The following is a 14,470-nucleotide window of genomic DNA, read 5'->3' as shown; positions in this document are numbered from 1 at the left end:
TGAAGAATGGTTGATTTTGCACACTTTTTATGTGGGGATTTCCTTCAGAAATAAGAGTATGTTAGATTCAGCAGCAGGTGGATCATGGTTGAACCAGAGTGAATCAAGTGCAGGTGAGATAATCAAGTTAATTGTGTCCAACATTAAAGATTGGGATCTCAACGACAAGGAGGAATACTTCGAGGCTAATTTTGAACCAAAATCTTTTGATTTACAAGAGGAAAGAGAGGAAGAAAGTGCACCAATATTCAGTGATGACACATCAGAAGAATCCACTTCTACAGACGATACAGTAAGTGATGATGTAAAAGATGTCGAAGAATCAGATGATGAGTATAGTCATGGGTTTGAAGATCCAATTAAGGAGGAAAAATGCTATCGGGTTGAAACAACAGAACTAAAGCAAGAAGAAATTTCACCCCCTTTTGAGTTTAAACACCCTGTTGAACTTAAACCCCTGCCATCCAATCTCAGGTATGAATTCCTCGGGGGAAATGCAACATTCCCCGTAATAGTTAATGCAAATCTGGATTCAGTCTCTACTCAAAAATTATTAGAAGTACTAAGGAAGCACAGGAAAGCAATCGGATACTCGGTTGAAGATTTAAAAGGAATCAGTCCTTCCTTATGTATGCACAGAATCAACCTTGAAGATAATCACAAATGTTCAGTTGAGCATCAAAGAAGACTGAATCCAAATATGGCAGAAGTCGTGAGGAAGGAAATAACCAAGTTGTTGGATGCAGGTATAATCTATGCAGTCTCAGACAGTAAATGGGTGAGCCCAGTTCATGTTGTTCCTAAGAAGGGTGGAATAACAGTAGTAGAAAATGAAAAAGGTGAAAGATTATCCACTAGGACTGTGTCGGGATGGAGGATGTGCATCGACTACAGAAAATTGAATAAGGAAACGAAGAAAGATCACTACCCTCTACCTTTCATTGATCAGTTGCTTGAGAGGTTGGCAGAGCATCAATATTTTTGTTTCCTAGACGGGTTCTCAGGATTTTTTCAGGTATATATTCACCCAGATGACCAAGAGAAAACAACATTCACCTGCCCATATGGAACTTTTGCATACAGAAGAATGCCCTTCGGACTATGTAATGCTCCAGCAACCTTCCAGAGGTGTATGACAGCAATATTTTCAGATTTCATTGAAAACATTATGGAAATATTTATGGATGATTTTTCTGTATATGGTTCTGATTTCGATGCATGCTTAAACAACCTCTCAAAAGTCTTGCAAAGATGTGAAGACGTTGATTTGGTCCTAAATTGGGAAAAATGTCATTTTATGGTCAACGATGGGATTGTTTTGGGACACAGAATTTCAGCACAAGGAATAGAGGTTGATCGAGCTAAAGTTGAAGTCATTGAAAAACTTCCTCCTCCTGTAACCGTAAAAGACATAAGAAGTTTTCTTGGGCATGCAGGATTCTATCGGCGATTCATTAAAGATTTCTCAAAGATCTCCAAGCCTCTAACTAATCTTCTGATAAAAGATGCAGAATTCAAATTTGATCATAAATGTTTGGAGGCTTTTTGCATGATCAAGAAGGCCCTAGTATCTGCTCCTATAATTCAAGCTCCAGATTGGTCATTACCGTTCGAAATTATGTGTGACGCCAGTGACTATGCTGTGGGAGCAGTCTTGGGACAGAGAAAGAACAAGATGGCACACGCAATTTATTATGCTAGTAAGACACTAGATGAAGCACAAATCAATTATACCACTACAGAAAAGGAGCTTCTAGCTGTGGTCTTTGCATTTGATAAGTTCAGGTCTTATTTAGTGGGATCAAAGGTAATAGTCTATACTGATCATGCGGCCATCCGGTATTTGCAAAGCAAGAAAGATGCTAAACCAAGGTTAATTAGATGGATGTTGTTGCTCCAAGAATTTGATGCAGAAATTCGAGATAAAAAGGGAGCTGAAAATGTTGTTGCAGATCATTTGTCTAGGATATATCTTGGAAGAGACGAAATCGTTAAAGATGATATGCCAATTCCTAAGTGTTGAGTGGCTGAGCACGTCAAGCACGCTTGAGTGTTGAGTGACCGAACACCCAGAGCGTTGATCACCCGAGCACTTGAGCACCTGAGATAATTGTGTTCTTGAAGCACCCGAGTGGCAATTGTCGAGTGGCTGAGGGACCAAGTGCTAAGTGTAAACTATCGAGTGGCTAAGTGTCTGATCGTCAATCACTGAGTGATCGAGTGAGTGCTCGAGCACCCGAACGTTGATTCCCTGAGCACTCAAGCATTTGAGTTGGTTGCGTTCCCAAGCATCCGAATGGGTTGCGCTCTCAAGCACTCGAGTGTCGATCGCCCGAGTACCCTGAGTGCTAAGTGGTCGAGCAACCAAACACTCTGAGTCCGAATAGTTGTGCTTTCGATCCCGAATACATGAGGGTCTATGTATCAAGGCTAGCTTGACGTGGCAGTTATAATGGCCCCAATTGCAAAAAGGATGTCTTCTTTGGTGAAGATAAAATAGGTAGCTCTTTTAGGAAGATATTGTATAATTTTTCATTCATTTTATACAAGATACTAGTGCTGTAGAGATAAGAAGGTGATTTTGATCTATCTTATTTGTTTGTTATTCTTTTTTCTCTCGAAGCCCGACCTATGCATCTGAGGGGTTTTGTCAGGGTAACTCCTGATGAGTCCTCTGACACATGTTATTTCTCACAGAATCAATCAAAGTTGAAAGAAGAAAACCTCTTCATCAATTTGAAAAGTTTCATTAACATGCAACTGTATCGTGGAAGAAATCTTCTTCAACTCTCATCATCATCATCGCAAACTTAAATGATGCGGCGGACTCCTACCGCATTAGTGTCAAATTAAGCTTCCTCTCGTAACACGTGATCATACTTATACATATCAATATGCATTAAAGAGCACCGGGAGTCATCTATCCCGGCGAAATCCATCCAATTATTACGTTATTATTGGTGTGGAACAGAAGAAGAAAAAAAATGATTAGGATTAGATATAAAAAAATTTCATTCTTATATCATTATCAACTATGTTATTTTAATTTATAGAAAATCTCACTCTAAAATTCTTACGAATTGTTAAATCTTAGACGTTGAGTGTTTCGAGTCATCTGCACGTCATGCTGAAGAAGATTATTAATTATCTCAAGGTATCAATATATATATATTTTTAGATAATTTTTTGAACTATATATATATGAAATGCATAAAGTTGAAAAAAATCGAATATATTCAAAGAGTAATAATCAACATAATATTTGAGCATCGAATCGAATTCCTTTCACTTTAATAAAAGTATGATATTCCTGTCATGGAATCCCATGCAAATTGCGTGGTCATATTATCCATTATCTTTCCCTTAATTATTAACGTGCTTTACATTTTATTCCCTTCTCTGGAAACCACAAATCTCTTATCACCACTTTTTCTCAGATTCCACAAAGTGTTCAACAATCTTGTTCTTATCCAACTGTTAGTAATTAGTATTTATTTATGTTTTTAATTAAATTAATAATAGAGAATATAAAGCTAGCTAGCTAGCTAGCTCTTTTTGGAGGCTTATAAATTCAACGGCCTTCGACAAGGTAGCGATCAGAGCTCAGAGCAGCGTCAATGGCGATCAAGCACGTCGCCACCACGGCGGGAAATCGGGCGGTCGAGGGCGACATGACGGTGGAGGAGTTCAAGGAGTGGCTGAAGCGGTTCGACGTCGACAACGACGGCCGCATCAGCCGGGAGGAGCTCCGGCGGGCCATCAGCAGCATCAACGTCCGCTTCAGCGGCTGGAAGAGCGGCCGGGGCATCCGATACGCCGACGCCGACGGTGACGGCTACATCGACGCCAACGAGGTCGACAACCTGGTGGAGTTCGCTCGGACGTCGTTAGGCCTCAGAATCGTTTCCCAATACTAAGTAATTAATTAACTATATATATTTATATAAGTAACGGATCATATATATCGTTTATATGATCATCAAGCAAAAATAAGTTTATGTGTGTGATAATTAAGTGATTAAGTGGCCACTGCGGCTTATAATTAACTTATTTGGAATTAATATAAATATGGTTAAAAAATCCCTTGGTAGTTATAATTTGTATTTTCTTCTTGTTTTAAAGGCAAAAATAATTAACTTTGTATGTATTTTTTTTTCTATCGTCAAGTTTTCATATACGTATAACAAATGTTATCCTGGTTTCTTTATTTATTTATAGTAGATATCTTAATTTAATTATAATAAATATTATATATGTATATTTATTTTATTTTTAGTAGATATAATAACAACACTAACTAAATTTTATTCCACTATGTGGGATCGATTATAATTCGATCACCACAAGAAAACTATAAATTAGCAACGGAATTAGTGACGAAATTTTTTTCCATCTCAAAATTTAGCGACAGAAATTTTTTTCCATCTCAAAATTTAGCGACAGAAATTTAATATCCATCGCTAAGATGACGACAGCAATAAAAAAAAAGCGACAGGAATATTCCGTCGCTAAACAGTTATAGCGACGAAATAGCGCTATAACATTCCGTCGCTAAAGTTGTTTTTTTTTAGTGGATGTGTGTACATATTATCATCATTTTAAACATGTCTCTCTAAGTTTTTTCTCAATAGATACAACTTCGACTTTCTCTCTTAATCTCATTTCTTATTTTGTCCATCCTATATGTCTACAGATCCATCTTAACATCTTCATCTATGCAACTTTATTTTCTGCTCATGTACTTGAGTCATAGCTCAATATTTAGCGTCACATAACATAGCATATTTAACCGTCATTTTATAAAATTTCTCTTTAAGTTTTAGAAGTATATTACAATCACATAAAACACCCAACGTTCTCCTCCATTTCAACCATCCTAAATTGTATTATATATATGACATCTCTCTCAATCCCTCTATTGTCTTGCAAAAATGATTCTCAATACTTAAAGCTCTTAATTTCAGACAACTCGTTATCTTCTATCTTAATAACTGTCCTATTACATCTAGTATTGCTAAACTTAAATTTCATATATTCTAACTTATTTTAATAAATCAATAACCTTTCACTTCTAGTATTTTTCATCAAAATTTTTGTTTAATATTTACTCATTTACCAAAATAATATCATCTGCAAATTCATATTTTATTTCTTATGCACATAAAATATGAATTTTTATCTTAATCATCGCATCTACTATCTTCGTTGTTTTACTCGTAAGGATTCCTATATTTTATATTTCAAATTTTAGACTATTAATTTTTTTATAATATTTATTCTTATTCAACTAATGGTGAAAGAACCTTTGTCTATTTAACACTACACTCCAATTCTCATAAAGATGTAGCGGTCTTTGTTCATATATTATAATCAATCGTGTAACACAAACTCTTGCATATTTATCACTACAGTTGAATTTTGGAAATGTAGCGGTGTTTGTCGAGAAGCTGCAATTGGACCCTATAATGCATTCCTTCCGAAGAACAATTTAACATTAGTATAATAGTTTAATAAATCTATTTATTAAATATTTGTCTAATTTTGACGCTGGTTCGCAATCCTGCTCCTTTATCCCGACTGAGAACCGACCATGACATAAAATAAATGTTATATATATATATACATAACATATGTTTATTTTTAAAAAATAACTGAAATTCAAATTTTTGCATCTTTATTTTAAAAATGGAATGTAAATATTTTCATTTGATGTATTATTTATTTAATTTTTAATAGATAGTATTATATTATTTATATAAAATTATTTCAAAATTTATAAAATGATTTAGTCATTTTACTCACACAGACAAAATGGGCCCTTAAAAAATCTTCTAAAATTTTTCTTTAAAAAAAAATATATAAACAAACAAATAAATAAAAGTAGCAATCATTAATCAGTCCACACAAACACGTAAGCAATTAATTCTCTCATAATTCTGGAGAAACACATCAAGCGCATTAATCGCTTCCATTCATCATTCCAAATGACACTTACAATTAATCCCCTTGTTTTATTCACAACTTTTCATTTAATTTTATTTTTTCCTTCTTGAATTCGGTTTGAAATGTCAATTTTCAACCTTTTGTCATTTCATTTTGATTACTAAAGTATTAATTTATAATGATGTAATACATAAGTCACATAAATCTTTTGAGTATTAATTAACAAAAGGAACATTTTTTTGGTGATTTTAAAAATAAGTAGTATTTTTGTCATGAATAAAGATTGGATTAAAAATATATTTTTTATTAAATAGAAAACTTACTTACCAAACTTTTTATCTAAATTTCTATGAAAATTTCAATAATTTTTTAAAGATAATTTTTACTGACGTACGTAATTTGTAGGATTTTAAGAAGAAAACAATGGAATATAAGCATAATTCATGGAATATAATCAGATCTTAATCATAAATTTCTTTTCAAAGACAAAATTAATTTCACTTAATTTCTTTTCTATTTTTTAATTCCTAGAGATTTGTAGGTTGACTTCCACGCGTCATCTTCGTCGTCCTGCCACCTCGTCAACATCCGCCTCCACGTCACGTCTCGCCGGTTCTCTGCTTCGCCGAGACGGCGATGGAGTTCTTGCAGTGCGCGATCGCCGCCTGGATTGCGCTCTGCAGCTCCTCCATCGTGCTGCTGTCCGACGTGGAGGTCGACGAGATGGTCATCGAGGAGGTCGAGAGTAGGCCGCTGTTGGTCGGCGACGTCCTCATCGACGCTGGCGCCGACATCTGTCCTTTCTTCCGTCGCCTCCACTCCTCCTGCGCCGCAGCCTCGGCCTTACTGTTCCGGTTGGAGTGCCCCGAGAACGAGCACGGCCGCCGTCGCAGGTCGTCCTCGCGGCGCCTCCGCTCCCTCTCCCGCTCCCTCTCCCCCGTTCTGAAGGAGAACAGGAGCTCCAGCAGGTTCGCGTACTTCCGTAGAAGCCGAATCACGTCGAGCCCTTTCCTCTTCCTCTTCGTAGTCGTCGTCGCAGCCGCCTCCGCGCCCTCCTTCTCGTTTCGCTTCCTCAACTTCCCGAGACCGAAGAAGGCAGCCAAAGCCGACGGCGGCTTCGTCGCTCTGCTCTCCTCCTTGGCGGCCTGGCCGGAGTCGAAGTAGTTGAGGTTGCGGTCGCTTTCGGTGTGCCCGAGGGGGAATCTAAAGTTTTCCAAGGAGATATCAGAGGCCCGCGGGGGGCTACCGGGGTGGGAGAGGAGGTGGAGAGGCAGGAGGTGGCCGTGGAGGAATATATCGTCGGCGGGGGCCAAGTCGAAGGCTCCGGAGGAGGCAGAAGGCGACTTGTCGGCGCTGCCTCTGAGCGTGGCAGGCGAGCTGAGAGCCTGGAAGGAGATGGTGAAGGAGAAGTCGTGAGAGGGGGAGGTGATCGCCGACGGCGGCGGCGGCGGCGGGGGTCGTGGTGGAGAAGTAGCCTTATCCTCTATCTCCATGGCCCAGAATCAATCATACACACGATACCAGATGAGGTCGGAGGAGATATATACATAAAGCTCCAATTTGAGTTAATTTGGCCATGTATTTTTCAATAATTATTTCACAAGAAAATTATATATATGTAAAAAAAATTACATCCTCTAATTTCACATTGGTGGAGTTCGATGGAGTAGTACTCCTACAAAAAGGAGATATGGACCTTAAATCATAATTGTCCCTCCAGAGAAGAGAAGAGAAGGTGCTGCAGTACTAACACCAAAAAGTCTCGCTACTGATTTGACTCTCAGCATCGAGACGCCCTACAACATTTGGAATGTTGCAGATGCTTGTCCTCGTGCATGCACCCGCATGTTCTCTTCGTCAGCATGCCCCCCTTTGTGCATGCACGTGTGCTGGTTACTGACGGTTCACACAAGAAGAATTAATGTAATATATATATATATATATACACATTATCATATATCACTATTGATGAGAGAGATATTATTGAATTTAAATGTGCTTTTTTGATAAATTTTGGATTTGGATGGGCCCTTTGAAAAAACGCTAAGATCAAACAAGATCGGAGTAGGAAGCTCAATGACTGCACTCGGCATAGAGACGTGCCCTGCATCCTGCTTTTTGGTTCTTCTCCCCACAGACACGGTGGCTGGGTCCTGCAAGCAAGCAAAAGTATGAGTCGAGAAGCATCCCATCCCATGCCATTAATTCATTCCCATGTATGCATTGTCACATGGAAATTAAAACAAAACAAGAGATGCCCAATGATCAAGTGGAGTTGGGCTAGATAGATACATTGCTGTATCCATCAATCACACTATACCTTGGGGATCGACGTGCAAAAGCTAGCTAGCATGGTGTGTCCCACATTTGTCTTCATCAGGAGAGAAGAGAGAATATATCAAAGTGACTACTAATTAAATGGGCACAATGGATAGATGCATGATCCTATCCTATCCTATCCTAGATAATTAAAATTTTCCTGGTGGATCTGCAGCTTGGACGTTATCTCAGTAATTAATATCTCTAGCTAGCTCTCGCCTTTCCAGGTCCTATGTTAGGCCTGGTTTTGTGTGCCTAGCTAGCTAGCTCCTAAGTGTGATCAGCTGGATTCTGGAAGAATTTGCACAAGTTTGCTGACTGACTGACAAGAGCTGTCAGATATGCAGGAGAATCTGAGTAGGGTAAGGAATGGACTCGTCGATCGAGTTTTAATTTGAACAGGTGGATATGAATCACATGCACAGGCTCGCAATATATAATTAAGAAGACATTCTCGATCGTATTGCAGGGGATTCATGGAAGGCAGGTTCATGAAGTTAAAACCGCTCGGTCAGGCCGTTCGCGCGGTCTACATCGCCCGGGATTATCGTTTTTTTTTAATTTTCATTATTTTTAATGAAAATAATATTTCAGGAAAAAAAATGTATCTTCAATAAATATAAAAGTATAATGCTGCTTTGATAATTTGGGGGACTTTTGGTGAACAGTTGTAGCATAGATATTGCAATTAATGCACGAGTAAGTTGCAGCCTCGTTGGCCTCGTCCCCGATTGGTGTTATCTCCTCGCCAACCCCGGACATGATCATGACCCACCCTCTCGTGGAAAAATCTTCATATGTCTTGTCTCCCATGCATGTCAGTCATCAATGTTTCCGATTGGCAAGAACAGATGCATGCTCCGTATGCTAGATCACCTAGCTACCTCCCGCTGCGGGTACGTTGTATGCAAGGGTGAATAGTTCAAGAGCATGCAACAGCATTGTATAGATCTGCTAGCTAAACCCTGATGATGATATATATACTGCTCGATCCTTTTTTTCCCATCGTCATTCCGAGTTGCTTGAGCAATTCAGTGTCTTTAACTTAAAGTCCGTCTTTACTTTACTTTACTTTACTTGGTGCATGTCACGGGTTATATCCCTAACTTGAAACTGTGTAAACTTCTGAGGAAGTTCATTAATTTATGACATATGATCAGGCCATATTTCAGGGACAAATTGGTCCACAGAAACGACCCCAAGGTATTCAGTGAATTAATTGGGGCTGCGCACCTCCTGTAGAGGTTCCTTGATTTACTTGGGATGGCCTGGCTCTCATTGCTAAGAGCTTCCGCCAGCTGTGCCACCTCTAAAGCACTCGCAATTGCATCAATTTTGACGGTTATGGTTGTGTCCTTGGACTCTGGCATTTATTTCTGAAAGTTCTGAAAGAAAGATCCGCAAATAATGGAGGTGTCTAAACATGACCGAATCCTGACCAAATGGCAAAAAAAAAAAACCCACACACTTCATCGACGACGAATTCTTCAAGCCCGGAGATACTAGCTCTGCTGTCGCTGACGAAGGGATTATTCGTCAAGGTTGGATTCCGTCCGGATTTATCGAGCTCCAGGAGGATCATGCAAAGTAGGATCCTCCTTGTAGTCCTATTACCTTAGTTTTGGAGGCGGACATATTTTGCAGCTGGAGCCCAAAGTCATGAACAAATTTATTAGATGCTCTGCAACGCCTATAGGGATTCTCCTCGTAAAAAACATTCTCTTCCTCCTCCGAGTTTATTCAGTGGTTAGTATTATATTGGACCGGACTTCCTGATCTATTCAAGATTCCTAACATCAACTAAGTCAAACTGTATGTCAACCATCTCTCGAAATTGCTATTCCATATCACCATCAAAAACATTGTCGACCTGTTGTTGTCTTCTCAGTGGCATAATTCCATAAGATCAGTTCAACTTTGATACCAATTGATGCGGTGGAAATTATTGATCCCATTGATTTGACTATGAATATCAAAAATAATCTTTTAAATCCTTGTTGATTCTGTAGAATATCAAGAAATAGACAACCAAACTAGTCATTTGGGAAAAAGAATGGTGTGAACTTAAATATTTGATAAAAAACGATCGAAATCCTAACTAAATAGATCGATATATGTAAATAGATTCAAAATTCTAAAAGGTAAAAGATGAAAATACCCTAGCAAAAAATATAAAATTATTCAAAACCTTCTGTATATCACTTAGTAGGTTGATTAGGTTAGGCCCTAAACCCTAAACACACCAATTAAGCTAGGCATATAAGTTGGGACCGATTGTAGTGAATAGTGGACTAAGTGAACAAATAGGTTTGATAGGCTAATGAAGCCGATAGTGATCATGTTGAGTTGAATGTGTCGAGCTAGTTAGTTAGGTCAAACAAGTTAGGGGCTGGTTGAGCTAGTAAGATGGATCATGATGGATATATGGGGGTTGAGTCCAAGATGGTCAAATGAGTCAAATAGGTCAAATGGCTTGGTCAGACAAGTTGTTTTGGTGGGTCAAGTTAAAGAGATCGAGTGAGATGGTTATTCAGCGTGTGTGATGGATTGATTAAATTGGTTTAATTGATGAGGTTGAACAAGTTGATTGTGCCAAATGCATGGGTAAGTCATCTCAAGTGGGTTTGATAGTCAATCAACGTGAGCTCGATCAAATAGTTCGAGTGTAATAGAACAGATTGAACGGGTCTATTAGATAGGTTAAGCTGGATGGGTCAAAACAAATAAGACCAAGAAACATGGCTGAGTTAATCGAGCTACTTTAATCAATCGAGTTAGACAGTGTACCAAAAGGGCATTTTGGCTCGAATAGGCCCAACAAGCCAATCGACCACTCCAGAATGACTAGATGCATTGGTCAAGAACATTGAATGATTTCATCAAATTAATTAAGCCAGTTGATCAAATCAATTAGGCCAAGAAGAGTAGCTAGTTGAATTAAGCAAGTGAACCATTCTGATCAGAATGGTCGAATGTAATAGCAAACTAATCAAGTAAGTCGATCGAAAAGAGTAGGAGGATCAATTCAAACGGGTAAATTGTGGGAAGATAAACATATATTTTCAATTCTGAGATGCGTACGCCATAACAATTGTAGCAAAGCTCACTGAAGCTTTCCTGTTGGAGATGGACTAGTGGTCCTTCAAAGGCTTAGACATCTATCGATCAAACAATTAAAGGTGGAGAAAAGGCTAAGGCTGCTTTAATGCTCAGAGATGTTTGGAAATACTGAAAGGCAATAAAGGAATTGATAGAGGAGAATAAAGATACATGATAAATGGAGCTTTCACCTTTGTGAGAAGATAAGGAAACTTTGGTGGAACATGAACATCCAGTGAAGTGATGGATGAGCTGCTGTATGTGACTGCTCTTTTCAGCTTTGCTCATCATCAAATCTGTAATCATCATGCCTAATGATAATTAACAACTTTCTGTTGATCTTGAAATGAAGTATGATTGTAATATTAGGAGAAATCAGTTCCTGTAATTATCTTTTCAAATTCTAATGCTCCTTCAAAAGGAAAGTAAATGGCTAAATCTTGCTCCTATCTAATCTAATCGACCCATAGTAAGTAGAACAGAGATTTTCAAACTCAAGATCCTAACAACATCTCCTAACGACCTTACTAGCTAAGCTAGCTCACACCCTCTATTGAGAGTTTTTGGGCTAATAGATGGCTTTTGGGCCGCAATGGAGGCCCATTATCTCTAATGGGCTCTTTTAAGAGATCTTATATGACCCAATTAAGAATAGATAGGGGGCATCCATCAAACCACTTTGGAGCTTGTAAATTAAAGCCTTTCTTTAGAGAACCAATTAATTCATTACTAAAACTTATCTACTTTTTTATTTTTTCCAAAAGAAAATTACAAATGAATTATCTATTCTCAACATTTTTGGCACATATTTGATTAGCAAAAAGGCTTTTTATTTTCTTCTTTTGAATCTCACATAAAGTGTATTTACTTTCCTTAGAAAAAAGAAAGCAAAACATTGATGAATCAATCAAACCAAAGTACCAAACACATGATCCATTATTTGCAAGGACTTGAAAAAGAAGGAACCAATAGATATGGAAGGAAGAAAAAAGCACATTCACATGGCTTTTAGGCCCCATGGCACTAAAGGGGCCTTTTGATGGTGATGATGATCAAATGAAAGCCTCTTAACTTTAAGGTACTTTTCATGGAAATGAGAAAAATAAAACCCTTTCAATTAGCTTGCTCGGAAGCTTCACTTAGTTAACTAAAAGCTTGTACATGTGGAATGTGTTCCCTTCTCAAGAACCACATTAGAAAGTTAATTGCTTCTATGTTCTACTTTCCACCTACCTAGGTCCACTTTTTTTTTAATGACATTTTTCTTTTTCTTTTTTGGATTTAAGATAAATTTATGTTGGAACTCTTTTGACAAAAGGACAAGAGTAAATTAGAAGGTAAAATTATGAATATATATATATATATATATATATATATATATATATATATATATATATATATAACTAGATTTGATATTGTTATTTTTGACCTATATTAGTTATATGCTAGAGCAAACAAGCTATTAACTAATAAACTAATCACATTAGTTAGGCCCTTTGTGCTCCACAACCAACAAGACATGACATCCAACTGAATGTACTTTCGTGGTGTTTGATGTTATGATCAAAACTATAATTATGAAAATATGCTATTTGTTCCCAATAATTCAGACGACTCTATTTAGGAAATTAGCTAAGAAGATATAAGATTGGAAGGAGTTTAACTTGATTAAATTACTTGAACGTAACATTAATCAAAGTGGATGAGAAGTCTAGTGGAATTCATCAAAGTGCCTAAGTTCGATTGATGTGGATTGAGTTGACTAGGAAGGTGAATAATTTGTCAACGAGTTTAAGATTCAATATGATAGTTAAGGTTAAGGAAGAGTTTGGAGTTAAGTTGAGGTTATGCACCTTTGAAACTAGGTCGAATAGGGTGAAATAAAGATGAACTAGTCTAAAATGGAATTGACAATATCTAAAATAGTAAAAAAAAAAAATCTTATAAAATCTTGTTTTCAAATGTTATCCAAATATGAGCCCCTTGCGCTCCTCCAAGTGACTATATATATATATATATATATATATATATATATATATATATATATTCGGAAGTGTACGATTTTGTACCTACCAATCAATGTCGTAGATTTTACATATTGCCGAAGAAAAATATCCTACAATGTGTCATACCTGAGATTCAAATCATAGATGATTGAGTAAACCACTAAGTATCTTATTGCTGCACCATTGCCTGATGACATTGACACCGCTTTTTTAGGTCCCAAAATGAGTGCCCAATTAATGAGAAATTATTATATCTCCCTCATAAATTCAATTTATGATAATAATGATTTCAACTACCAATTGAATACTATCTAGACATGTATTGAACTTTCATTTACAAAGTTGCAGAAGAACTTTCATTTACAAAGTTTTGCTCATAAAATCATCTCAAAATACACACGTCATATGTCCTACAATTATTGGATAATTTTATCCAAAATATGTAGGACAAACCAAACACAAAAGCTTTGCTTTCTTTATTATTAGTTTTATCTCAAAAGATAATTTTAGAAAAAAGATATACATTGACTACAAAGAATTATCCCTCTTCTTTATTCTAATACATTATCAAATACTGTTTTATTTTTTCCTTTCTGATTTTCATTTTATCAAATTCTAGCCTGTGGAACAACCTCCCTACACCTTATCTCACTCATATCCATCTCTTCTCACGGTCACACTCACATCAACAAGAGTGGGCCCTCCTTTCCACTTTAATGAAAAAGCTAAAAGAGGTTCCATTGGCAAGATCTAATCACATAAACATCGACTTCAACCAACTGCTTCATCAACTGGTTCAATGGTTAAATACTGATAATCAAACTAAATTAAATTGAATCAATTCAGTAGAAATCATAAACCAAATGAGAATAGAAACCATAAATCAAAGGAGAAAGGTTTAAAAAATGACCAACTAATAAAAATGAAACAAATTCTAACAAAATCCATCAACAACCATTCAATCTATTAGGGTTTAATCTGAGCCGTTGCGTCAGGAATTATCTAGCAAATTGATAAATCCAACGGTGCCCCGTGGCAGATAGTTCTATATAAAACCCGGTGCATTTGATTTCCATGAAGAAAACTTAATTAATTTAGTGATC

General features: G+C 37.1%; 2 protein-coding genes across 2 annotated transcripts; one reads left to right on the top strand and one right to left on the bottom strand.

The window, feature by feature from the left end:
* Positions 1–3,555: 3,555 nt before the first annotated feature.
* Positions 3,556–4,147, top strand: LOC141820910 (calmodulin-like protein 5). The gene has a single exon (XM_074708274.1). The coding sequence runs from the start codon at positions 3,618–3,620 to the stop codon at positions 3,915–3,917; it is 300 nt and encodes a 99-aa protein (XP_074564375.1). The 5' UTR covers positions 3,556–3,617; the 3' UTR covers positions 3,918–4,147.
* A 2,203-nt stretch (positions 4,148–6,350) lies between these two features.
* On the bottom strand, positions 6,351–7,505 carry LOC141820939 (BRI1 kinase inhibitor 1-like). The gene has a single exon (XM_074708305.1). It carries the CDS (start codon positions 7,434–7,436, stop codon positions 6,543–6,545), a length of 894 nt encoding a protein of 297 aa, XP_074564406.1. The 5' UTR covers positions 7,437–7,505; the 3' UTR covers positions 6,351–6,542.
* Between the last annotated feature and the right edge of the window lie 6,965 nt (positions 7,506–14,470).

The sequence above is a fragment of the Curcuma longa genome, unplaced genomic scaffold, assembly GCF_044706935.1.
Source record: "Curcuma longa cultivar G26 ecotype Majalengka, Jawa Barat unplaced genomic scaffold, ITB_CL_G26_1.1 utg8573_np1212_1322966_RagTag, whole genome shotgun sequence".
NCBI classification, from domain to species: Eukaryota; Viridiplantae; Streptophyta; class Magnoliopsida; order Zingiberales; family Zingiberaceae; genus Curcuma; species Curcuma longa.
This window is presented reverse-complemented; position numbering and strand designations above follow the sequence as displayed.